This window comes from Leptonychotes weddellii, chromosome 6 (genome assembly GCF_054177405.1).
Source record: "Leptonychotes weddellii isolate Sample4059 chromosome 6, ASM5417740v2, whole genome shotgun sequence".
Taxonomy (NCBI): domain Eukaryota; kingdom Metazoa; phylum Chordata; class Mammalia; order Carnivora; family Phocidae; genus Leptonychotes; species Leptonychotes weddellii.
This window is the reverse complement of record NC_138374.1, coordinates 8,349,363-8,376,615: the sequence shown is the minus strand read 5'-3', so window position 1 is coordinate 8,376,615 and position 27,253 is coordinate 8,349,363. Positions and strand designations below refer to the sequence as shown.

Sequence of the window (27,253 nt, the reverse complement as noted above, 5' to 3'; positions counted from 1 at the left end):
ATAGGTGCTGATGTCTGGGCGTTTCTACTGGAGGAGTTTGCTGTGTAGTGAGGTCCAGCAGTTAGCAGCCCTACAAATCTTCAGGAGAGCTTCCAATCAGTTTTTTAATACCTTGTTTTTAAATATGAATGGACAGCCCAAGATTACATGACATTTGAGGAGAGAGAACTGTCAAATAGGAAAAGGGACACAAGACAATGCAAAACTCAGAAGAAAAAAGTCAAAATCTGAAAGTAGAGCAGAGAAAAAGATGAGAGGAGAGAAATGAGAAAATTAGAGGTTCCTTTAAGAAAGTCCGCCATCTGACTAAGAGGAGAGGACAGAGAAAGAATGGAGGGAAGAGAGAGACTGACAAAGAAGTCATGTGGAAAGGGTCACATAACCACGTGGTCCGTAACCACATTCGAACCATAACCTAGGTTTCTCCTAGGTTGTGAGATATTTGTTTGCAGTCAGGCTTATGTTTGCGCTTGACCTTTACCCATCCGATACGTTCACTCTGATGGTAAAGATTTGAAATGAAATAAAGAAGTACTCAAGTGAAAAGGTAGTAGGAACACAAGCTTCTGGGATGGAGTCATCATACACTGTGAAACCTCTGATTTAAAAGCATGGCAACTTACAGGTTTTGTATAGTTTTGTTTTATTCCAATGTTTTTTCTTTCTCTGGCCCCGCCTCCCTCCCAACGTTGTTAATATGCCACTTCTCAGTAATTTGCTTTACATTTTCCACAGTGCTTTCTTACTTGGAAATCTCCAGATGATGATGAAGATGATGATCTCTGTTTTGTCCCAAGTACTGTCCTAGGTTCTTTACATCTCTCACCTCCACCCCTCAAGGAACGAATGGGTTGCATCCATTTCATTGATGAAGAAAATGGGGCTCAGAGAGATTACATGGGTTTTGCAAGATGACGTTGCTAGTTAAATGCATGAGCTGGTCAGGTCTGAGTGACTCCAGGCTCTGATTTTTTCCCTCCCATCATATCATTATGCTTCTTCCTGCCATGCACTATATACAATAATATAGCACCTAAATTTTTATTTGGACTGCAGGGTGTGTTAAGAATCTTTTTGAGGGGTGCCTGGGTGGCTCAATCATTAAGCGTCTGCCTTCCACTCAGGTCATGATCCCAGGGTTCTGGGATCGAGCCCCGCATTGGGCTCCCTGCTCCTCGGGGAGCCTGCTTCTCCCTCTCCCACTCCCCCTGCTTGTGTTCCCTCTCTTGCTGTCTCTCTCTTTCTCTCTCAAATAAATAAATAAATCATTAAAAAAAAAATCTTTTTGAGAGGCGTATTTGCCTCTTTTCCCTTAAAAGAAGTCCTTATATAAATGTTACTCATTCAAAAATAGATATATTAAGCACTTGCTTTGTAGCAGGTACAGTGTAGTACCAAGTGCTTAGATTTTCAGGCTCTCTGGGTGATCCCGGCAGATGCCCAGAACAGCATTGAAGGAAGAAGCCATTGCGGGGTGGGGGGAGCTCAGCCTCAGCCTGAGTTGGAACAAGATTGTGAAAGGGTGCTTTGCCAATTGTTAGTAATTAAAAATAAAAGCGGTGTGTTAACATATATCTTTCTGTGCTGCTCATTTACCTTAATTTATGCAGTGGCATTTATAATTTCTCCAGTCTCTAGTAAGATATAAAATAACTGATTTACAGTGTTTTAAATTTCTTTAGTTTCCAGACTAGTTGTCATACAGCACTTCCCAAGGAACTATTTGACTCCCTTGCTCAGATCCTCATCTCAGTTCAAGGAAACTCTGGTTTAGTGTCTTGGTCTCAGTTCCAATTTCAAAGTCCTGTGCATTTGAGAAATAACTTTTTTTCCTTGAGGGTTTTCATTTCCCCCTTTCCTTAGTCATATTCAACTGAGTGCGAGTATGTTGTTTAATATTCTGATGGAGACTTTGGAAGTTATTTTTATAGTTCAAAATTGCAACAGTATAGCTATTCAGGTGCATTAGCTCCTAGAATGATATTTATGTTTTTAAAAGTAAATGCTCATGAAGTATAATTAATAAGCTTTGATTCAAGAGTTGACTGGTAGTTTGTAGACAACTGTGTATGCTGGTATGCTTTGCTTTATACAAGTAGAAAGTCACTAAACAGGTATATATCAGTTAAATTGCACAAAAAGTTCCAAATATAAGATTTTAGATATAAAGACATAAAGGACATAGTGCTGAAAATATCAAGGTGTTTATTTTTATAATCTTGAGTTGGAGAGATTTTCTAAATATGTGAAAGCTCAAGTCATTACAGGAAAAAGAAAAGATTGATAGAATATTTCTGTTTGATAAAAGATACCATGAGCAAAGTGAAAAGGCAAATGACAGACTGGGAAAAGAGCTTGAAATAAAACAAATGATTAATATAAAAGTTCTCCAAGTCAATACAAAATAAATGAACACTCAGGAGAAATAGGAGTAAAGAAAATAAAGCTCACAAAACAACTTCTAATGGCCAAGAAACATATAAAACTAATTTGTCTCAGTAATCAAAGAAATTCACATTTAAACAAGATATGATTATTCACCAATTAGGTAGTCAGAGATTGCTGTATCTGTTGGGGTCCAGTCAGGAAAACACTCTGCATTAGGTATTTCAAACCCTGGGGTATTTGTTACAGGGAATTGGTTACCCATTTGTTGGAAGGCTGAAAGAGCACAAAGGGAATGCTGAAGAAACCCAGAAATTAGAAACTGTATAAAGCTGCTATCACCCACATGGCTGGAGAGACGAAAGGGGGAAGAGGTGGTATCACCAGAACCTAGGACTTTGGAAGGGGGCCAGGATGAAGCTGGTGAGGGGTGTCTGAGGAGCCCGTAAAGCTCGGGTAGAGAGCGACAGAAGCGCCTGGACCAGTAGCTAGCGTGTGTTGCTGCTGGTGGAGGGAGGGCAGCGGTAGCAGGAACCTACAAGGGGTGTCCTCTCCCCGCCTCCCTCACACCTAATCTCCCATCAGTACCTCCCGTTAGCAGCTGGCAAGGGGTCCTAGGAAATGTTGTTTGCGGACCCCCGCTCCAATATCAGAGTCTCGGGGCTGAAGACAAGGTCCCTGACTAGCATCGGTGTTAATAATCAGGACTGGTGTGGGGTACTGTTTGCATACACTGTTGTTAGGAATGTAAATGGGTTCAACCTTTTGGGAAGACAAGTTGCCAATATCCATAAAAATTTTAAAGGTGAATTCCCTTTGTCCCAACACATCTGTGTTAAGAAATTTATCCTATAGAACTGGTAACCCAAGTACGAAAAGATATATGTACATGATATTTCATTGGGATAATTTATATGATTTCAAAAATTGGAAATTGCCTAAATGTCCATCATTAGGGGATTGGCTAAATATATTGTGGTATTTCCATTTCATGAAAAACACGGCCATTAAAAATAAGAGTTTTACCTAAGTTATTGAGTGATAAAAGCATTATTACATATGATCTTTTCAAATCCAAGAGAGTCACAGTATTGAACCTAGCATGGTTTTTCAGAAGGTAGCTGCAAACATAAATTTAGATGTAACAAGTGCAAAATTTCATGTGTTGTAGTTTGTTTTTTTCTCTCAACAGTTATGAATGCAGGGATGAGGAAATACTTCCTACAAGCTAATGATCAGCAGGACCTAGTAGAGTGGGTAAATGTGTTGAACAAAGCTATAAAAATTACAGTAAGTATTTGCGTGTTTTTTTTTTTTAATTTTTAATGTCTGGAAATAATCTTGACATTTTGAAAATATACCTGCTGAGTGTCTCCAGTTTATCGACGGGTTGCATATTCCAAGTTTGTTTAAAAGGCAGATGTTTATAATGTGAATATGTTTCCTTGTACAAGGTGACTATCAGCCCTTAAAAACAGCCCATGCATAAATGCCTTTTGAACCCATTATGTACCTAATAAGATATATATTAGTGTAGATTTTAATCACTGCATACAGTAATGTTTCTAGGGTAAAAATGCATGTTGAGGATGTTTTTTCTTCCTGAGTAGGATAAGGGGCTTCCTGCCACTGACCCAGCTACTGGGCGTCGGCCTTCCTGTCTTCCAGGCCATGGCAGGGATTGCTGTGGAATAGGGTAGAGTTTGAAGAGAGGAGCAGGAAGCAGAGGTGAAGCCGTGGAGTCGGCACAGGGATAGGGAGTGGATCTGTCAAGCTGTGGCGGCCGGAAGGTCCTGCCCTCATGGTCCCGGGAGTCTGTCTCAGGCTCTAAAACCTGCTTGGCCCCCTCTTCCTCCTTGAGCTCCAGGCTGGCTGGCCTTGCACGCCTTTTCTGTGCTCCAGCTTCCTGCTTGCCACCTGCATTTCTCCTTTTGGTTTTCTGTTGAACAGGAATATGTATTGATTATCTGCAGCGTGCCAGGCCTTGCCCTGCAGGTTTTACCCAAATTATCTGGAAAAGTGAGCTTAGAAGGATTGAGTAACTTTTACTGGTTTCACAGCTGGTAAGAGGTGGAGCCGTGAGCCAAACCCAGCCCGTTTGACTCTGGAGCCCGACCCTGAAGCGCAGTGCCTTACTGCTTCCCCCCAAAAAGAGCCCTTTCCTCCTCTTTTGTTCCTAAAGCAAAAACCAGACTTTTCTGAGAGCATTTACTAATGATGATAGGCAAGTTAGAGAGGTTCTGTGCCCTGATCCTACCTCTCCTTGCTTGTTTCCTCCTTACACACTTGTAGAGAAGAGGATCTGGAAGGAGTTCCTGTGTGAGGTTTGTGTAAATTGAAGTGTGTTTTTACTAAAGTGCAGTTATTTACTGACCCTAAACGACTCAGCCCTGGAAAGACACATGCTCTGAAAGTTAGCATATGTTAGTTACTTGATAGTTTCCATCTGAAATGAATGATTCCATATTTATATCACAACACAATAAAGAGTTAATATAACTAAAGCTGTTCTCAGAGTGAAGTCAGAGTTTTTGTCTTGCACCAGCACAGCTTGTTACCACATGACAGAAAACACCCACGCAGTGCATCTGATCTGTACGTGAAGCAGAAGTTATTTTAGGTTTTGTGCAGTTTCAGGAAAGCAATTTTTTGAGCTGATTCACAAGGACATATTCTTAAAAGGTCTTAAAATTGTTTTAAACTCAATATATATACTTTTAATGTGAAATTTTCTTTAGAAAGACAGTATCTAGTAACTTTACTGAATTGATTCATTTATTACAATTTAAAATAATAAGTAGCACTGGTTTCTTAGTGCTTTAAGGGAAAAAGTAGTGAATAGTCTCAGGCTTTTTGCCCTTTGGGGGGGTTCTTGAATTGCAGTATATACTTTATTAATGGTGTGAAACCATCTTCTACAGATGACACTGTTAAGCTTATTCAAATGCAAGAGAAACTCAGGTTGGGTAATGTTTCAACGTATAAAGACTTTTGAATATGAGCTTTTGTGGTTTTACAGCTTTATTTTATATGTTGAAATTTTTATAGCTTTTAAGCTAAATCAGTTGATAGTCATGCTTTTATAATTCATGTTTTTTGTAATTCACATTTAGAAGATAGGAATACATAAAAGATACAGAAATCCTTAGCTAGTCAACAAAGTGAATAGTGATATTAAAGTGAATTAAAGTGAATATAGAATTGATAGCATTTACTAAAGATCCATCTTAAATAAACATTTAACTTACAGGATAGCAGGGAGAGAATTTCCCGTGCTTACATAAGGTACATTTAATTTTTTTCTCTAAAGAGTCTTGCCAGAGGGCGCCTGGGTGGCTCAGTTTGTCAAGCATCCGACTCTTGGATTTGGTTCAAGTCTTGATCTCAGGGTCCTGAGATCGAGCCCTGTGTCAGGCTCAGTGGGGAGTCTGCCTGAGATTCTCTGCCTCTGCCCCTCCCTCTGCTCGCACACACTCTCTCTCTCAAATAAAGAAATAATATTTAAAGAGTCTTGCCAATTTTAATGTCATATGCATAAATACACATGTAAATGTATTAGGGTGTGGAATCTCTAATTTGTCATACTTTCCTATGGAAATTGCCAATGATTTACATGTAGATTTCTTTGGAAAATTAAAATTTACATTTTAGTGTATGTGTAGTTTGTGTTTCTGTGAAATCGCTCCAAATGACATTTTGGCCAACTATGTAATTTAGTAGTCTGCTGAGTACAATGTGCTATATAAACTTAAAACTTTTAAAAATTCATAATTAGGTTTTGGAAGAATGTGGTTTCAGAATAGGGGTGGTTAGGGGGTAGTGGTAAGGGAATGGTGATTATTAAACTACTTCCTAATTATAGTACCTGTCATCTTAATGGACTGTCCTTTGACACCCTGGTCTGTGGCTTTCCTTACTTTGCTAATATCTGTATGCATGTTTATTGGTGGCTGCCATTTAAAAAAATTTTCCCCCTTATTTGAAAAGAGAGAGAGTCAGTAGTGGAGGAACCAACCCTGAAGGGAGTATCAGTGACTAGAGTTGGGAAAATCAAATTTTAAAGTATACTTTCAACTAACTATTCATTTATAGTAATAACAGTATAAATATGGTGGTCTTTGGTCCCTTACTGATTGAGGAATGTCCAAGATGTATATGGTATATTCCTAAGCAGAAACCCACTATTTTAAAAAATAGTGCCTTATCCCCACTACAGATTTTAATTTAAAAATTAATATTAGATTTTAATCTAGAGATCAGTGTTTTTGAAATTGTGGCCAAAATTCTACAGCTTTGTTTTTTTTTTTTTAATTGGCAGCTGGGGACAAGTAGAGTCAGCTGAATGTGGGACTTTGGTCCTAAGAAAATGGTAAATCTGCCACAGGTGCAAGGCCTTCTACTTTATACCTGTGTTCTTCAGCTGACAGGTCATGGATAGAGCCCTCAGAAGGCTCATGGGTACTCAGTAGTTTGTGTTCGAACATTTTAGGTTTTAGTGTGTAAGCCCTGTCCTTTTTCTCCGATTTGTTCATCTCTTCATTCTCTATCTTTTCTTTTTCTACTGTTTGCTTGTGATCCTAACAGACCACAAGCAAACACCTCGTAAAAATACATGCAGATTTCTCACAGAAAGAGCTACAATACAGACAGAAAGCCAGAGAGAGGGGGAAAGTCAGGGGCAACGAGCGTAAGCATGTCCAGTGTCTTTGACATTTGCTATCTGCCTGGCGAGGTCATTTTTCTGATTCTCATTCAATAGTTGGCTGGGTTTTTTTTGTTCATTTGTTTTGTCCTGAAATTATGTTTATTTTAATGGCTGAATTTAGACTGATATTCAGAATTTTTAAGAGTATTATTTGTAGGTAGTTTGCTTATATTTTTCTTGTTTTGGGAGAATGTTTACAGTTTATTTTTTTAATTGATAGGAAATGTTTAATATATTAGTTTCAGGTGTACAACATATTGATTCAAAAGTTCCACACATTACTCAGTGCTCACCACACAGTTAATTTTTATTGTAAAGTACAGTTCTAAGTTAATTATTGAGCTCTAGCATTGGAATTATGCCATACTTAGCATTTTATTTTATTATCAGGACAAATTAGAAGTAGTGGGATTAACAGCATAGAGAAGGATTTTTAACATATCATTTCTGGAAGAAAAATTAAAAAATCAGTATAAATTTCAGTGTATTTTTAGGCTGGTATTTAAGGTTTTTCTTAGGAAATGTCCATATATATAACTAAACTCTCAACTTCCTAAAAGAAGGACCAACTTCATATGGTCACCTCTTAGCACATTTCAGCTAACACAGTTGAAATGTGAGTTGAGCTCTCTGGTTTGAAATTCTTCTAATGCTGTGTTCTGTTCTTAATGGGATAACTTGGCCCCATTTTGTCTGTCATAATTGAAATACATGATGCTATTCATTCAAAACATTAATAGGCTTCCTTAGATTGTTTCTGGGTGTGTAGTGTCCTTCGTAGCCCCTTCACTGTCATGTCATTATGTGAATCTTGTCGAGTAAAATTCTAGCCATTATCTGTTGCCTTTAAAAAGCTCCAAAATGTGCAGCCTCTTAGAAGACTTCTGGAGGCATTCCCTGGCAGGGTTCATTTCTCTTCCTGTTTCCCTCATTTTTGTTCCTGCCAGTGACCTGCCTTGTAGGGTAAGTATGGCCTTAGGCCTGGGGAGAAAGCCTTGTGGGGAAGCATCTCCAGGAGGGAGAGGTAGGGGGGAGAGAGGAGTTGTGGAAGTCACCCAAGAGACAAGTTGTGTATATCCATAAATTATATTTATGTGGATTGAGATCAGCTTAGACACATTTGGAGCATGTTTGTCCAATATTTCGTAAAGCCTTGTCTGCAGACACCACTGTCCACCTGCTTCTCCCCAGACCTGGTGGGAGAGCACAGGCCTGGCAGCAGTGTTTCTCACGCTGGCTTATGAAGCACCCACCTCAGAAGCCTCTGGAGTTCCTGCTGAAAGTGCAGCCTTGTCCACACCACCATGACTTGACCGAGTCAGAATTTCTGGGTGTGCAGCCTGGGAATCTGAAGGTTTTAATAATGTTCCTAGCGGATACTTCATGAATGTTAAAGCTTGAGAAACCACGCTGCTTTGGAATCATATTAATAAGTGGTTTGGGTCTTTGACTGCAGTGTGAATAGTGTCCCTTGGAGCTGTGCCAGTGCCCTGTTACCGGGATTAACTGTAGGGCAGGCAGGTTATTTAATTTTAAATGTTTTTACATCATGACTATGGTGCTTCTTTGGAAGGAGTTGTCATAATGTTTCTGAAACACTGTTAAGATCTTCAGATGCCCTTTAAATCAGTGGAGAGAGATTAACTGTCATGCTCAACATCACATCAGTGCCAAGCATATTTTATTACATTTTATTCATAGCCAAAAAAATCTGTATTTCAAAGATAGACAGTCTCTTGATAGAAATATTACTTCGCCAAGTACCTTGTTTCCGGATTAGGCCACATAAGAAAAGTTAAAATGTCTGTGAAACATTTATGATGCCTTTGATTCCCCTATAGTGAGGTACTTGTGAGTCTGCTAAGTCGTATCTTATTTATGTGAGGTACTTGTGAGTGATTTATCATTAATACAAGTATTGGAATTTCTTTTAAAAATTTCCAATAAGCTTTAAGTTATTTTGAACATTTTGACTTCTAGTTTATGTTAAGTATCTTATTCTTTTTTTTCCTGCTGATTTTGGATTCATCCACTGAGTCAGTCTTTCAACATTTACTGAATACTTACTATGTTTTCAGTAGTAGACTGTTCTGACACCAGTAAAGATGGATTTGCCATGATCCCTGTCCTTAGGGGTGCTGCAGAATCCTGGGCAGGAATGGAGGACAGGGAGAGAGAACATCATAGTGCTATAATCCAGTTTCAAATTCTCTAATCAATAGGAAGTATAGTATAGTGGTTGAGTGTAGAAGAGAGTTACACAAACTTAAATAGAACATGGTACAGTCAGGATCTAAATCTACATTTCTTCATGCCTCTGAGCCTCTGTTTTCTCATTGCAAGAGTGGAGATACCACCCTATGCATAGGGTTGATCAGAGGATTAAGTGGGAGAAGGTATGAAGTAGTACCTGCCCAAGTAAACACTTAGTAGATGGTGGCTGTATTGTAAAGTATTACTGAAACAGAAACATTAGTGTGAGAACTCAAAGGGGTACACACACATTATACATAATTTTTATGTATGTCAGTTATATATAAGTGGACGATTAGGTGGATATTCTGTGATAAAAGAGGGTCTCCTAAATAATGCTGGTTGCAAAATGATTCATTTATGTATTATTTTAGGTACCAAAGCAGTCAGACTCACAGCCTCATTCTGATAACCTAAGTCGCCAGAGTGAATGTGGGAAGAAGCAAGTGTCTTACAGAACTGACATTGTTGGGGGCGTGCCCATCATTACCCCAACTCAGGTAATACATTGGTTATTCTACTGTGTGATGGTTTACCTACTTTGTAATGATTTTTATGTTATAAAATAGAACATCTATACTGAATTAATACAGTAGTTAATTAATTTTAAGAACTTCCTATTTGTTTCTTATTTCAAAAGTATGTGTTTATTATGAAACATTTGGAAATCATAGATACACAACACTTAAGACTTTTCACGTTTTCTCTGAGCCTTTCTTCTTTATACTTTGTCCCCAGAAATGGAGATACTTTGTAAACAGCTTTTTTCACTTATATCTCAAACATCTTCCAAGTCATTAAAAATTAATCTACATCATTTTTAATGACTAGTCATTTTGCCATGAATTTACCATAGTTTATAAAATCCTCTGTTGTTGGACAGAGTTCCTTTTCCTTTTGTAAACAGTACGAGTAGGAAAAACCCACTCTTCCTCCCCCACTCTACCACACTCACATGCTGCTCACATCAGAGGTGTGGGGTTCTGTGACACTGGCTGGGTGTCCTACAGTTTAAGTCAATTCTGACAGTCAGCCTGGATCCCACAGGTTAAGGGCTCTGTCCTCTAAGACTGCCCCTACATCCCTTCACATGCCAGTTGAACGTCCAGGTTGTTACCTGCGCTTCTGACCGATGGGCTGTAAATTGGAGGTTCCCATGACTTCGTCCTCAGATTTGATTAATTTGCTTGAGTGGCTCCCAGAACAGAAGAAAACAGTTTATTTGCTACTTACTGGTTTGTTATAAAAGGATATAATAAAAGATGCACATGAACATCCAGAAGGGCGTGAAGGTTCTGTGCCCTCTCTGGGACTCTCCCAGAACCTCCCAAGTGTTCACCAACCCAGAAGCTCTCTGAACCCTGTACTTTTGGGATTCTTATAGAGGCTTCATCATATAGGCATGATCAACTCTGTTTCCAGCCCGTCTCTTCTCTCTGGAGAATGGCAGGTGGGGCTGAAAGTCCCAAGCTTCTAGTCATGACTTGGTCTTTGGTGACCAGCCCACACCCAGGAGCCCACCCAGAGTCACTGAATTAGAACAAGAGATGCCCCTAGTGCTTATCATTTAGGAATTTACAAGGGCCTTAGGAGCTGTGTGCCTGGAACCAGGGCAGAGACCAATAGGTATATATTTTCCCATCATCCATAAATGCTGTGATGAGATTCTTGTAGCATAAACTTTAGAGACATGGAGAATAGTTTTTTAAAGGATAAAGTCCTAGAATAAAATGCCAAATGAAAGAGTTTGCAAATATGTGTGATTTTTTAAACCTGTTTTTCTGCAACCTGACCTAGGTGAGCCACACAGAGAACTGGAATTTTTACTCCGTTCTATCACAAAAGTGCTAATCTGCTAAGTCATATCTTATTTAGGTGTTATGAAAAATATAAATTTATAAAAAAATTTTGAATGAAATGAAAACTTTTGAATAAGCTTAAATTTCTCGTGTTGCTATTGAGTGAATGAGTTTGTAATACAAATTGATTACCAGCTATTGAGAAACTGTGGGTCTTGAGGTAATGGGATTCCTGTTGCCAGCTGGACACTTTCTTGTCTGTATGACTGTTTGGACTGAGAGGCCTTTGGCACTTTATTAATCTTTTAAATCATTTTATGCACCATATTTTTCAGGTCTTCTGTCAGGGAAGGGTGATGGTAGAGAATCTTAACACATTAATTAACTAATTAGTGCTTTCTGTATTCTAAATGAAGGGTATATTAATGAACAAAAAAAATCCATGCTCTAGTGGGAGCTTACTTTTTTCACCAGAGTTGGATAAAAGTATAAGCTAGTAGTGTGTGTGTGTGTGTACACTTTTAAAAAAAGTAATGATTTTAACATGTAAGACGTCTGGGTAAGTTAGAACTAGACTAAGCTGCTTTCACCTGTCTTACGTCTTAATGCTGATATAAGTGGTAAGACAGCTTGTCTATAGTTATATTAAGATAGTAGTTTGTGGGGCGCCTGGGTGGCTCAGTTGGTTAAGCGACTGCTTTCAGCTCAGGTCATGATCCTGGAGTCCCTGGATCGAGTCCCGCATCGGGCTCTCTGCTCGGCAGGGAGCCTGCTTCTCCCTCTGACCCTCCCCCCTCTCATGTGCTCTCTGTCTCAAATAAATAAATAAAATCTTTAAAAAAAAAAAAAAGATAGTAGTTTGTATCTCTGGCTGTTTTAATTTTATACAGAATTAAGATTTCATTGTGTTTTAATTTTGGTGTAGATTATTCAGTAGGTTCTAAGATTCCATAGCAGCTGCCATATTAAAAAGATCCCCAAGAATTTTTTTACTTTGTCATTTTGTAATGTAGCTTTTTAAATTTATAAAGAAGTATTTACTCATTATAAAAGCATTTAATTGCTATATTCTCAAGAAAATGACAAATCTCATTTGCTTGATTAATTTTTTCAGTTACTATTGGGTTAGTAGCAGTTACGCGCTAGAGTTACAGAATTTAAGTACATAATTCATGCTGTTGACCTGTCTAAATGTATAACAGGTTGAAAATTCCTCAAGATAAAACTTGAGTATTAGTTTTTCTCTTGAAATTTAGGAGTTCCTCAAAATACATGTTTGGTTGATTTGTGGGATTCTAGATTATAATATGTTGCATATTATAAATAATCAGAAGCCAGTGCTTTGGGGACCATGAAAACATGAGTGTAGTTAGATCTTTTTTTAAAAGCACTGGATTTGGCAGGTAAAAAACAAAACAAAAAAACCAAACAAACCCTGCAGAACTTTTAGATTCTAAGAGCAAGGAGAAAATCTGCCGGCAAAGAGTTTTTAGACTTGACATCAAAACCATAGTCCATAAAAGGAAAAATTGATAAATTGGACCTCATCAAAATTGAAAATGTTAAGAGGATGAAAGGAAAAGCTACACACTAAGAGGAAATATTTGCAAACCACATATTCAACAAGGCACTTGTATCTAGAATATATAGGGAACTATCAAAACTCAGCAGTGAAAAAATAATCCATTTAGGAAATGGGCAGAATTCATGAACAAAAGATAAAAGATACATATGTGGCAGAGAGGCTCTAGAAAGGCTGCTCACTGTCATTAGTAAGTAGGGAAATGCAAATTAAGACTGCAGTGAGATATTACCGCACCTCTCAGAATGACTCAGATAATAACACAAATGCTGACTGCTGACAAGGATGAGGAGAAACTGCATCATTCGTACGCTGCTGGTGGGCATGTACAAATATGGCCACTCTGAAAAACAATACGGCAGTTTTTTATTAAATTAAACTTGGGATTATTATACAACCCAGCATATGTACTCCTAGGCTTTGCTCCCAGAGAAACGGAGACTTAGTTTACATAAATCTGTACACGAATGTTCATAGCACTTTTATTCCTAATGGTCCAAAACAGGGAACAACTCAAATGCCCTTTAATAGGCAGAGGGTTAAACAGCCCATGGTATGTCCAGACCATGAGTGCTACTCAGCAGGAGGAAGGGACAGACTAGTGATACAGGGAGCTGCCTGGATGAGCCTCCTGAGAATGATGCTGATCTCATAAGGTCATGTACTGTAGGATCCATTTATATCACATTGCCTGAATATCAGAATAATCAAGATGGAGAACAAATTAGGGGTTTCCAGGGGTTTGGGCATAGCGACTCTAAAGGGGTAGCCCAAGGGAGCCTTATAATGATGAACACTTCTGTATGTGGTTGTGGTGGTGGTTTTACACAAAGCTGCATGTGACAGAATTGCATAGAATGATCCAGACACAGAGACAAATGAGTGCCTGTAAAACCGATGAAATCTGGATAAGGCTTGTGGGATGTTCCAGTGTCAGTTTTGATAATGTAGCGTAGTTATACAGTTTCCCTGTTGGGGGAACTGGTTGAAGGGTACATAGGACCTTCTGTACTTTTTTTTTTTTTACAACTTTCTGTATTAGTGAATATATAATTATTTCAAAATCAAAAGTTCACCCCCTTCACCCTCTACCCCCCCCCCAAAAAAAGCACTGGGGGCAAAACAAGAGAAATAGAAATCTATGGTTCTATCATTGATGTGAGTGTTAATGATTAAGTATCTCAAATTATTTAGGAAACTCTTCAAAATTTGTGTTCCTAACTGAACTAAGATTTTAAGATTTTTTTTATTAGAGTGACAACAACTGTGCTTTGAAGCTAAACAAACAGGAAAAGAATTTCTTTATTTGCTTCATTTTAGAAAGAAGAGGTGAATGAATGTGGTGAAAGTATTGACAGAAATAATTTGAAACGGTCACAAAGCCATCTCCCCTACTTTACTCCTAAACCACCCCCAGACAGTGCAGTCATCAAAGCTGGATATTGTGTAAAGCAAGGAGCAGTGGTGAGTACCATAACGGTGCGTACGGTAATGATGGAAAATGCATCTCCGCTAGCACTCTAACATACCAGTCATTTGCTTTGTTTTTTGAAAGACCCAAAATGAGAGACCAGTGTGCTGAGGAGTCAGGAGATAGAATAGGGGTGACTCTGTGTTCATAACTCAGTGCTGTTATTTTATTGGTCTGTGAGTGGCTGGATAAGCTAATGCTTATTACCACTGACCTTTAACTTTAAATGAGCTTTCCTAACAGTTTATCCCAGAAGGCTTTCCTATTGATTTTTCCTCCCTTGGGAGTGGGTCAGAGAACGAGAGCTCTAGCAGGGAGTTGTCAGGAAAAGAGGGGGCAGGGGTGTGGGGTGGGGGAAGGCTCACTCACTCCATTTGGTGTTGGGCTGACCTCAGTTGAATTCTCTGTGACCTTGAGCTTCTTATTTAACCTCTCAGTCTCAGTTTCTTTTTAGGAAAATTAGGTTATAAAACCTACCATCTGGAGATTTTTTTTTTTTTTTGGAAGATGTAAATTAAGATAGTATTAGCACAGCACCTGGTCCTTAGTAAGAGCTGTTAAGGGTTAGCCAGATCCTCTCATCCAGCCAGACCCATGGTGGGACATTGTAGGAAGAGCAAGTATATTGACCAGTATTTCTGAGGTTCCAAAGTACTTTTCCAAAGTTTGTCACCCTATGTGAACCAAATCGTTAGAATTTCATGAGAAAATAAACTTTAAAGTTTGAAAATTTTTTAAAAAATTCTCTGAGTAAAGAAATAAGTACTTCAGACCCTACTGGCAGTTCTCTTTGACTTCACATCACTTTCTGGCAACTCATTAGCTTAGGTCAGCCATGGAAAAGTTCTTGCCTTTTAACCTTTAAGCTGAGGGAAATGAAGGGGAAGGCTGAGAGTCTCATGGTAGCAGGCCTACGGGTAAAGTCAGAAGTCTCATCAGGCAGTGACTCACTTGTGTTAATTAGGGCTTTTAGGGAGACATTTCTTTCTTTTTGTTTTACTCCCAAGTCCAAATAACAACCCTTAGAGATGCTGGAGTGCTTTCACGAAAACTGTATTTCAGTGACAAAAAATATTTGTACAAAGTAGGTTCACCTTACTAAATTTTTGATGCTTTACTACTAAGTATAAAGTACCTGAAGAAAGATTCTTTCGTTTTACAGATCTTACAGAACTTAATGTGGTTTAATAACATTTCCTGTGCTTGCTCTTGAACTCTTCTTGATGGCATTTACTTTGTGGGGTTGGGGGATGGGGAACTGCTTTTTTTTTTGTTTTTTTACTTTTAGAGCATTAAAAATACGAAACCATATTATAAATTATAGGATACAAGCTGAAAGCCAGCCACCAAAGTTGACTTAGGAGTTCAAGACCTGAGTAGCATAAGAGATGAAGTTTCATGTATCTCCTCATCAAGGGAGGGTAGTGAAGTTTTTCAGTGCTTGACATTTCTGATTGTGGGCTCATATCAGAATAATTAAGCGGCTGTTAACATTTGACATTCTTAGAAATAGAAGTCTTATGTCTGTGTTCATCTCTGGTAGATGAAAAACTGGAAGAGAAGATATTTTCAATTGGATGAAAACACAATAGGCTACTTCAAATCTGAACTGGTATGTTGCTCTGTCATAAATGTTGCCTTAAAATGTTTGAGAAGAGTGTTAACACTGTGGTGATTTTAGTGTGTGTGTATAGTTTCTTGTCCTGTTTTCTATTTTTAAAATAATTCTGGTTTTGAGAGGTACATACAGTTCAGTTTACTTGGTTGTGATGTTTTAATGGTAATTTTGTAAATACATCTTAAATAAAAAGATCATATCTTCAAAGGCATTTCACCTTGAAAGAATTAAAAATATCAGAACTCCTTAGTCTACAGATTTCCTCTAAAGGGGGGCGGGAGGAGATTGTAAGAAGAATTAAGACTCTCAAAGTCAACATTTTAACTCTGTATTTCTACTTTTTTTTCTCTGCCCTCTCTTGATATTTTTTTTCCTGTTTCAGATTGACTTTTTAAGTTTCCTCATATAAGACCTTTTTATCCTATCTGAAGGTGGAACTAAAGATTGAAATTTTCTCTTTTAACTTGTTTGAGTAATGTCCTCATTTAAAATATTCTTCTCACGCCTGAGTTCTGCAACAGATTGTTGGATAATTTGGATGCTTTTTTAAACCTTACATGTCTGTCCTGGCTGTTCCTGTTTTATGGGACCTTTGCATGGGGATCATATACTTTATTTGAATGAAGGCACCAGAACAGCACTCTCCGGTAGAACTTTCTACACTGATGGAAATGGTCTATATGTGCATTGGCCAGGTTTACTGGCTACATGTGGCTGGTGAATGCTTAAAATACGGCTAGTATGACAGAGGAGCCTGACTTTATTTAATTCTAAAATTAATACGGATTGTTTTTAGTATGTTTTTAATTTAAATAGTTACACATAGCTAGTGGTACTGTATTGGACAGGAGACTACCAGAGAATAGGAAAGGAATATTTTGAGGTTCATCTTAGGTGTCTGTTCTTCTGGGAGGCTTTCCAGACTCCAGATTAAGTGCCTTCTCCTTACACACCATGGTGCCCGATGCCCACATCTATCATAATACCTCCCGCTGTGTTTTGTAATTGTAGGCATACTTGTCCTTACCAGTTACTTACGTGAGCTTCTTGAGAGCAAAGATCTCTTTTATTTCTTTTTATGAACACAGCACCTGGTACTTGGTAGATAATTAGTAAGTGTTTCTGAATGAATGAAAATTGGCATAGCATAGCAAGAATAGCCATTTTAATATGGGTATTTAGCCTTGCTCAGACATCAGATTGTAAGAGCCTCAACTGGAAGTAGTAGTTACTTGGCTCAAAAAGTATCAGACTTGGTGTCTCAGAAGGCTACACGTGTACGTGGTTAGTAGGTTGATTCATTGCTTTTAATTAGTGGCAGTACTCTTGGGAAGAAGTAACGAGACAAGAACTATTATGGAAACATTTACTGAATTTTGAAAACCTGCATGTAGACATGATGCTATAAAATTTGAGATGAAAGAATACTGAACTAACAGATGAGGGAGGGAAATGATGCCATGCGTACGTAGGAATGTGTTAAGCATTTATAATGAGCACAGATAAGGCTGGAATCTAAATATTTTTATAATTACTTACTTTAATCCGTAACTAAGGTGTGCATTTCCCCCACATTTAACATTTCTGAAATCTCAGGGTGTCTTCGAGTTGCGGGGGCGGGGGGCGGGGGCGGTCAGGCAGCAGCTGTGTGGCAGTTGGCATTGCTCGCGTGCGCACAGCCCCTTGGGTAAGGTCTGCGAAACACCAGCACCAGATCCTGCAGAGAGGGTGCTGACGGCTCTGAAGACAATCTCAGGGATACAGTGGGGCGTTCTTAAGAAATGCTGCATCCCCAGTTCTCTTAAAGACACAGAGAATGGTATGGAGTGAGAAAGGTTGACATTGATGGCTCTGAGTCAAAAACTGATTGAGAAGAGCTGAAATCCGAATGTGAAGTTTTAAAAAACCTTAGCCAGTTAATCTTGCTTATGTACCTACATAGGCTCAAGAACGATAGATGATAAAAATTGATGCTTAGCGTGTAAAAGGGCTCTTTTATAAAACCTTTTGATCATCTAAAAGTTTAAACAAAAAATAGATAGTATTCTGAACCCCTATATATTCTTCACCCAGATCTTATAATTATCAACACATGGCTAGTTTTGTTTCTTAGGTACCACCACCCACTCTCCCTTCATATTTTGAAGTAACTCCTAGACATATTATTTTCTCTAATTATTTTAGTATGTATTTTTAAAAGATGAGGCGTTAAAAGCTTTTTTAGTAGGTATGAAGGATTTAAGTGCACAATTGAAAAACTGGAGAAAATATTTGTAATATATATCAGGGAGAAAACATTAATATCCCTAAAGAATCTTAAAAATTGAGGGGGTCCTTCCTTACTGTCTGCCCTCTTTTCCTCCCATCAATCCCAAACAGTTCAGACCTACAGTTTCTAGCTGAGGCAGATCAATGTAGGTGTTCATGTGGTGAGCCAGGGGCAGAAGGAGCCACAGTGGCCTGGTGTGGGCAGTCAGAGCCCAAGAAGGATGAGGAGGCCGTCCTCTTGGGGTGTTAGCCCAACATGGAAGAGGGAGAAGAGCACATCCACACTGGGAAGAGGGTGGTGGCAGAGATGGGAGAATGTTGACATATGTACTTATTAATAAAATAAGGAAATATATTAAAAGCCAAGTTTCTGTCAAAGGGAATAATAAGTATGGAAAAGGAGAAAACTTTTATATTAGATTGGAATTGATGTGAACATTTAACATATACAGATAGAAGTAGAATTAAAAATGTATTCATGTGCTTACATATATATGCATCTAATATACTTTGTAGCTCTGTGCAACTGAAAAAAAACCACCATTTTCCCCTGAAAGAAACCTAGGCTTGTGGAGAAATGGCAAGATTCCAAAGCTTAAGACAGGAGAAATGATCAGAAACTAAGCCTGGGATGTCTTATATCAGAAAACAAGTGCTCATAGAATGCTAGGGACATGTCAGAAGGACCCAGAATCCAACTTGAAAACATTCCACCTTACCATATTGGGGGCATTTTGAGTATCAAAATAAGTAATGATGGTAACAGATTATTGCCCTTTGAATAAAGTAGGAATCCATGAACCCACATAGATATAAATGAGTGAATGCATGAGTGCACATACATATGTGTGATGAGGAACCAGAGATCACAAAGCTTCAAAGTCCCTGTCTACAAAATACACATTAAGTACAAAAAGGGAAATAGCAACTTTACAGTGATAGAATTACCGCTGTCAGATACCACTCTAATCAGGTGATCAGATGGTTAGAGTGGACTTCAACAGTGGTGAGATGAATTAAAATTATTTACCACCTGACAGGATAGCTTGAGAAGGTTGTTGCCCCATTTCTGTGATGTTCCTGCCAAAGATGCCTAACCTGAATCTAATCTTCAGGGAGGATCAGACACACCCAAATCAGGGATGTTCTCCAGAGTAACTGCCCTGGAGCCTTCAGTAGAGTCAAGATTGTGGGAGTCAAGGACAGAATGAGGAAAAGAAAGATACGATGAGTTAAATGCAGTCTGTGATTCTGAACTGAATTCTTTTTAATAAAGGACATTTGGGGGACACTCTCCTGATTTCGATGGTTGTATTGTGATAAGAGGATGTCTTTGTGGGAAATACTCTCTAAATTGAAGGGCAGTGGGGGCCAGGTCAGCAACTCACTCTGAAATGGTTCGGGAAAGTTAGGTCTTTGTGCTGTGTTTTCAGCCTTTGTCTAAGTTTGTGGTTGGCTCAAAGTTTACAGAGAGAGAAAACCAATGGGGAAAATATCTGGAAGAAACAGGAGTAAAAGACATGAATAGACAGTTCATTTACAAAGAAATTTAAATGGCCTTTAAACATATATAAGATATCACTCGTAATTAGAGCAGCACAAGTTAAAACCTCACAGAAATATTACTTCTCATCTATCATGACAAAGCCATGGTTGAGTGAAGAGATGGGCTGTCCTCTCCCCCCCCAAACAAGTATAAATGCTATTCTCTAACAAAAGGAATGTGGAACCTTGGAGAGATGGCACATTTCAGAGGTGGGGCAGGGATAGGACGAGCTGAGCCCGGAAGAGCCAGTTGTGACAGAAAATAAGGAAGTGGCTCAGAGAATGATGGGGACATGACAAAAGGACGCAAACCCAGCTTGCAGGGGCTCCCAGTGCCCAAAACTCATACAGTTTGAGCACCTAACTAAATAATGATAGCAATGGATTACAACCCAGAGAATCAAAGAAGTAAATGGAAGGAAAAGCATTTCCTTAGAGCAAAATTCCAGCTAATATATGTAGATGAATTGATGGGGTTAGGAAAAAAAAAATCAACATTCGGCAGCTACTGCAGTAATGGTTTCAGGCAAGAATCCTCCAAGTTTGATAAAACTCATGGGCAAAACAATGAGGGGAAACTGGGTATTCCATAGGCTCCAAGTATCTTCCCACAAGATCATAACGACAAAGGAGAAGAGGGTGACTTTCTAGTTACTGGCAAACATGACAGTAAGACATGAGGGTTAATGTCCTTTTAATGGGACACACCACTCTCATGAACTCCCTGAGAATGATGGGATGAGAAGAACATAGCTCATCTGTGGTTTCCCGCCAAAACTGTACAGCTTGAATCCAAGCATGGTTAACATCAGACAAGTCCAAATCAAGGGACATTGTCCAAAATAACTGGCCTGGACTCTGGAAAACTCTAAAGGTTGTGAAAGAGAAAAAAAGACAGCAGAACTCTTCCACGGTCAAGGACACGAAGAGACATGACCACTAAATACGAGGTCTGATTCAAATTGAACCCTGCAGCAGAAAAGCCATAGTTTTCCTGTTTCTGTCAAGGATACTGCTGGGCAGTTAATGAGCTCTGAAGATGGTCTGTAGATTAGATAACAGTATTGCAGCAGTATGGAGTCTCGTAATTGTACCGGGGTTATAGAAGAGAACGTTCTTGTTTTAGGAAATACGCACTAAAGTATTTAGTAGTAAAGTGCATCCTATCTATGACTTGCCTTCAGACATTTCAAGAAAGGTATATACACACACACCATAGTCACATATATGAACACAAACAGAATGGTGTAGCAAACGTAAAATTTTAACATCTTGGAAAACAGGGTACAACGTACACAGAAATCCTTTATACTATTTTTGTAAGCCTTTTATAGTCTAAAATTATTTTAATTTTTTTTCCTAAGATTTTATTTATTTATTTGACAGAGAGCGAGAGCAGGAACACAAGCAGGGGGAGTGGGAGAGGGAGAAGCAGGCTTCCTGCTGAGCAGGGAGCTCGATATGGGACTTGATCCCAGGACTCTGGGATCAAGACCTGAGCTGAAGGCAGACGCTTAATGACTGAGCCACCCAGGCACCCTAAAATTATTTTAGAATGAACTATTTTGTAAAACTTAAAGATCTGTAATTTTTTTTTTTTAAGTGTTCTGGCATGGTTTAGTTTTTTCTTAGTGCTGCATCAAATAATGGTATGTCTTAATCTTATGGTATGATATTCAGTGAAATACGGCATATAGTATTTCATGGAATGCATAGGATAAATACGCTGTTCGGAACTAGTTGTGTCTTGTATCTAGTTTTGTAATCTTAAATGAGGTACTTAATGTGTGAGGCTTAGTTTCCTCAGGTGAATAGTGGTGCATACATTGTGGGGTTGTGGAAAGTTTACGTGAGGTAATATGTTTAAAAACTAGCAGATGCCCTGGCACTTAGTAAATGTTCAATAAATTGTGCTTGTTAAAATAATGTATTCATATAAAAGTGATATTCTTTAAATGACAAATGTAATTCAGAGAAGCTGGGTGTTTGCTACTCTGGTCTAGTATCTGAGCTATTCTGACGTTGGATGGTTCAGGAAGGTAGATATAGGTTTTAGATGTGCTTCAAGAGAGAAGCACAGTTTTCATACAGATCTCCAAGTAAGACAACTAAATCTTAAAAAGGATTTTAAGAATATACTCATGTATCTGTTGCTTTTTTGCCAGGAAAAAGAACCCCTCCGTGTAATACCACTTAAAGAGGTTCATAAAGTCCAGGAATGTAAGCAGAGGTAAGCACCAGCTCTCACTTAGTGCCTGGCACAACTTACTAATACTCAGCAGTGCCTTAGTTTGATTGATGTGTGCAGATGATATTTTTCTGTGTTATTTCTAGTGTTATTTTTAACTCTTCATAGTTGGGATATGCTCGAACTTACAAAATCCTCAGATTAAAGTATTGAGATATTTTTTGTTTCATTTGAAAACTAAAAGTTAAGAAACAATCCCTAGGCTTATTAATGGGAAGGAAAAATTTTAATATGAACGACTTCTAACATATTTGACAGATTGACATACTACTAATTTTAGTATTTGGAAGTTGCTACAGAATAGGGCTTTATAAGAAAATGTGTTAACTGTGCCAGTGTTTCTTTGAGCAGACTGATTTATTAACAGTTGAAAACTTTGAATTTTAAACTTCTTTTATGAATCTTTTTTAAAAATGTATATAACTATATAAAATATATAAAATTTAGTACAAGAATAAATTGAAAAAGATGCTAATTTGGTTTTGCTAGATTACACCAGTATTTTATCTCTATTTATTTTCTTGTTGACATGTATTTGGTGCTAGATAAACAAGTGAAAGAAACACTATCCAATAACTGCTACTTACATGCAATTGGACGTTTGTTTTTGTTGACAGTGACATAATGATGAGGGACAATCTCTTTGAAATTGTAACATCATCTCGAACTTTCTATGTGCAGGTGAGATACTTCTTTAGAGATTATAGATCCTCCTACCAAGAGATTAATAATTTTAGAGGTGAAATAAATATAAATAAACTTGTTGCTTATGTGAATAAGAAAAGAAAAACATGACAACTGTAATTCGCAACTTAAAAAAATGTTATATATAAAATTATTGGTAGGTCATATGTTCAGCAAATAGGGGTACTCTTTGTTCTGAATTGGCAGAATAGAATTAAGTAGTATTTGTGGGAAGGGAAATGCTGTTTTAACTTAGATGCTAACTTTCAATTTGGATTATTTTTGCACATATTTTAGGATTCTGATTGTATCATTTTTGGTAATTTTAGAAATGGGGTCTAAAATACCCATAATAAAAATAGATCACACTGGTGGTAGATAGGCATCCTGTATTTAAGTTTAAAATACACTTTTTACTTACACAGCAAATTAGAGTGAAAGGTTTTTTTTAAAGAACACTTGTTTTTGTTTTATGAAAGTTGCATATGATTATTGCATAAAATTTGGAAAAATAGAAAAATATGAAGAAAAGGGTATAAAACATACTAAATCCCACATTCAGGAAACGATTCTTATTTTAGTGTCTTTTTAAAAGCATATATTTTTATAACAAGTGGGGTCATATGAAGTACACAGTGATATATTCTGTTAAATATATTAGTCTTTTTTCCCCACATCATTAAAAATTCTGTAAAAACTTTTACAACTGCACCGTACTCTAGTGTTTGAATGCTCCGCAGTTAAACTGTTTCTCTGCTCCTCTGTAACTGATTATTCACATAGTTTTTGTACATTTACTATGATAAACAATGTGGTGAACATTTTTGTGCTTAAGTTTGCCTGGATTTCTTCTTTAGTTTCTAGATCAGGAATAACTGTCAGAGCATAAACCTTTTTAAACCCCCCTTTTTGCCAAATTTATTTCTAGATTTGTGCTTTACCTTTGCCTGCTTTGAGTTTTTCCTTTAAAAGTCCTTGTTCTAATCATTGGTTCGAAAGAACGTGACGTAACTTAAAATCTTTGAACACCAGTAAAGGGCAGTATCTCTACACCCCTCTTAGGTCCTGTTTAATTGGATTTAAAGTCATAGTAAAGTTTTAAATTCACATTGGAAAGCAAGGTCCTATCAAGGAATATGATACTTTGGAATATGACTACCAGTATTTCTTCCAGTATTTAGTTAGTACTAGAATAGATTTCTAGAAAAATAATATATAAAATGATGTCAAAATGTTTTTTAACTGCACAATTACATAAATACTCTTGTAATAGATTCAGACAATATAGCAGTAGATAGAGCAAAATGAGGTTTGACTTTGACTTCTTCCTCTCGTTTTCTCTCCAGAAGTATTGATATTGACACTTTTTGGTGTCTGATCTTAAAATATCAGGTCTCCCAACTTTTGTCTCTATAGTAACTTACCTGCAAAACCTGGCTTTAAAAAGCGATTTCTAAAATTTTCTGGAAACCATTGCCTTGGAATGATTTTGTTGTTGACCCTGTAATTTACCAAAATGAATACACTGAATTTGTAGACGTAGGAGCTGATTTTGAGGACAAACTGACTGAGTCCTTTCTCTCCCTTAGGCTGATAGTCCTGAGGAGATGCACAGTTGGATTAAAGCGGTCTCTGGTGCCATTGTAGCACAGCGGGGGCCTGGCCGATCAGCGTCTTCTGTATGTTTCCTGTTCTCTGGGGTGATACTCCCTAGGGCCCCCCCATCCTGTCGAGTTCTTTTCTTTCCTCTCCCCCTAGTCCTTCTGGTTTCTTTCTGTATTGAGATTTATTTGCATGTTGACTTTCATACCAATTGGACTTGCAAAAAAATAATGCATTTCTAATTTAATGCTTCCTTGTAGTGTTATGTATATATAACTTTCTGTGCATTGTATTGTCTTAAATGCACAAGCAGGGCAACTAAAGAATGAACGTTTCCTTGCTTTGTTTTAGGAGTTCTTACTTGTCACTAGGTCTAGATTTGTTACAACTGGACAGATTCTTAGTATGGGAAGTGGCCTAATCCTGTAAAGCACCTGAGGTTGTAGCATTACAGAGTTTGCCAAAAGCCTCAGTTTCCTCTTTACTCCCTCTAATTTCAGTTAAGGATTTTTTTGACTTACTAGTGCCCTAAGACCTTTGAGCAGCTGGACCCTGATTTAATACGATTTCCTGTTCTCAGCCACATTTTCCATCACATGTTCTCATTTTCATTTTCTTGTAGGGTGATTTAAAAACGTGCTGTTTTTCACTATCATAATTGTCTTTGTGGTAATATGATAATAAAATTGAAATGTTAAACATTTTCAGAAATAATAAGAAAAATGTTTTTAATTTATCATGTTCAAGAACATCATAGGAATAAGATTTGGCTTTAGAATACCTTGGTCACTGGCCTCTCACCCGAAAATACAAATTCTACTGAGGAATAGAAAAAAAAATTTTTTTTAAGATTTTATTTGTCAGAGAGAGCACAAGCAGGGGGTACGGCAGGCAGAGGGAGAAGCAGGCTCCCCACTGAGCAAGGAGCCCGATGTGGGACTTGATCCCAGGACCCCGGAATCATGACCTGAGCCGAAGGCAGACGCTTAACCAACTGAGCCACCCAGGCGTCCCGAGAAAAAAAAAAATTTTAAGTGTCTTGAAATGTAGCACTTCCGTCTGCAGAATGTAGTCTAACATGTAGCATGAAAGCCTTTATTACCTTCTACAGATTTGTTGTTAATGCCAGATATTCTGCACTTTTGGTATTTTTCTGGTAGTAATTCTTTTCATAGTTTCCTGGTAGTGATAACTAAGATAAGTAAATACAAATCCATGTTTCTCACCTCTTAAATTACTCTCCTTATATCCTTTTTGGAATATCTTAGAAGTCACTTTCATAGGTATTAATTTTGTAACTGCCTGTGTTTTATGTGACCTGATTTTCAGCAGCCAAGTATGAGACTCTCTGCAAAAACGGTGTCTGTTGGGAAGAGGAAAAATTGGAGAAGGGCACTTGTGTTTTGTGCTTTGTGGTGGGGGCAAAGTGGACTCTCTAGCTGTAACTGTCAGCAGAACTTTCTCTTTTCCTCCCTCTCCCCAGTATAGGTTAACTCTAATCTTAGCTTTGCACTGTGTTCCAGATGCGGCAGGCCAGAAGGCTGTCGAATCCTTGTATACAGAGGTATACATCAAGAACTGGTGAATGCAGCACGTATGTGGGCTCTCACGCAAACGTGCCTTCTTACTAGAGGGCCCGGACTCACTCACTACTTACAACTGATCGTAGAAAGTTGAGTTAACCAAACTGCCTTTTGCAGTTACCGTAACTGACTTTGTCAACACTAACGCAAACTATTTCACTACAGTCATCCGGTTGGATATGTATATTTAAACAACAATGAAAAAGATACATCATGAAAAAAAAAATGGAACCTTACTAATTGAAAAAGTCACATTAAGCTGTCTTCTAAATTAATTTACTGAATTGCCACAAGTTTCAACTTCTATATTTTATGTATTTTGAAATTTTTTATACTACACCACTTAACTGCACCCTTGTTCTAATAATCTATGCAGACTCATGCATGCATATACATTGGATAAACTCTACATTACTGTAGATGGCATGGCATTTTAAATCTCAGGAGAAATGTAGCCAGCTCCTGGGAATCTGTAGTGTTTTGTCAGTTGGTAGCACTTTGTTTTCAAAGCCACTGGTGTCATACGTGAGTGCAGTAGGACAGGAACTGTATGGCAGGGCATTTGGAATGGTCATATTAAGGCTATCTTTAGTTAGAAGCAAATTGAAATTAAGATTCACAGCTGATAGTTATTTCACCAGTTTTACTAAATGATTAAATACATACCCTTTGCTACCTTTAAAATCTTTAACCATATGAGTGTATGACATATTCCAAACTAAATAAATGCCATGAAAGGAACAGTGAAAAGACTGTGCTATTACTGGTTGCAGCAAAATTCAGGGATGAGAAACGAAGTTTGTCAGACTGCCAGACAAAATCGTAGGTTTGAAAAACAGTGAGTTCCACTTCTTAAAGAAATATGGCCTTTCCTTTTTATAGTCTGCATTTTTATTCTTTTATCTTCCTACAATATGTGGGAGGATGCCTAGTGTTGATTGAGAAGATTCTCTTGAACAGAATGGCAGAGCTGGTGGGCCCCCTTTCAGACACAGTGCGGTTGCAGTGGGAGCACTGCACTCAGGGGAGGCGGGCTGAGTCTTCCAAGTGGCAAAGCTTTGGTGACAGAACTGGTTTCTTAGTGGAAATGGTTGACTGTCATGGCTCTAACCTCACTCCTAAAAATGCACTGCTTTGGGAAAGAACTTGCACATGTATGCTGCATGGCTCGTGTTTCTGCTACGCGCGCGGGCGCGTGTGCGCGTGTGCGTGCGTGCGTGTGTGCGTGTGCGCGTGCGCGTGGTGTTTGTTTTTCAGAGAAGAAAGTCTCACGCTGAGTTACTAACTTGGTCGGTCGTGTTTGACCACGTCTGACCACCGCTCCCCTTTGCAGGAGCCTTCCAGCTGGCCTCCCGAACCCAGGCCCGCTCTCCACTCTGCCGGTACGGCCGCCGCCGCCTCACATTCCCCAGCCTCTCGCAGCAGCTCTTTGGTCTCAAGCTTTACCGTGGAGAAGCGAGGATTTCACGAGTCTCTTGCCAAGGTCAAGCCAGGCAACCTCAAGGTCCAG

At 38.3% G+C, this 27,253-nt stretch overlaps 1 protein-coding gene across 3 annotated transcripts in view; it reads left to right on the top strand.

The window, feature by feature from the left end:
* The window catches only part of PLEKHA1 (pleckstrin homology domain containing A1), a 48,728-nt gene extending 22,206 nt beyond the window's left edge, over positions 1-26,522 (top strand). Inside the window, exons 5-12 of one of the 3 annotated variants that reach the window (XM_081823344.1) lie at positions 3,578-3,675; positions 9,718-9,843; positions 14,045-14,188; positions 15,739-15,807; positions 21,792-21,856; positions 22,492-22,555; positions 24,148-24,237; positions 25,684-26,522. In XM_081823344.1, coding sequence (XP_081679470.1) covers positions 3,578-3,675; positions 9,718-9,843; positions 14,045-14,188; positions 15,739-15,807; positions 21,792-21,856; positions 22,492-22,555; positions 24,148-24,237; positions 25,684-25,791 — 764 coding nt within the window. In that variant the 3' untranslated portion in view covers positions 25,792-26,522. Of the gene's footprint in view, positions 1-3,556; positions 3,676-9,717; positions 9,844-14,044; positions 14,204-15,738; positions 15,808-21,791; positions 21,857-22,491; positions 22,556-24,147 lie in introns of all 3 variants that reach the window. The other 2 variants (XM_081823343.1, XM_081823342.1) reach the window with 2 other exon arrangements.
* Positions 26,523-27,253: the final 731 nt, after the last annotated feature.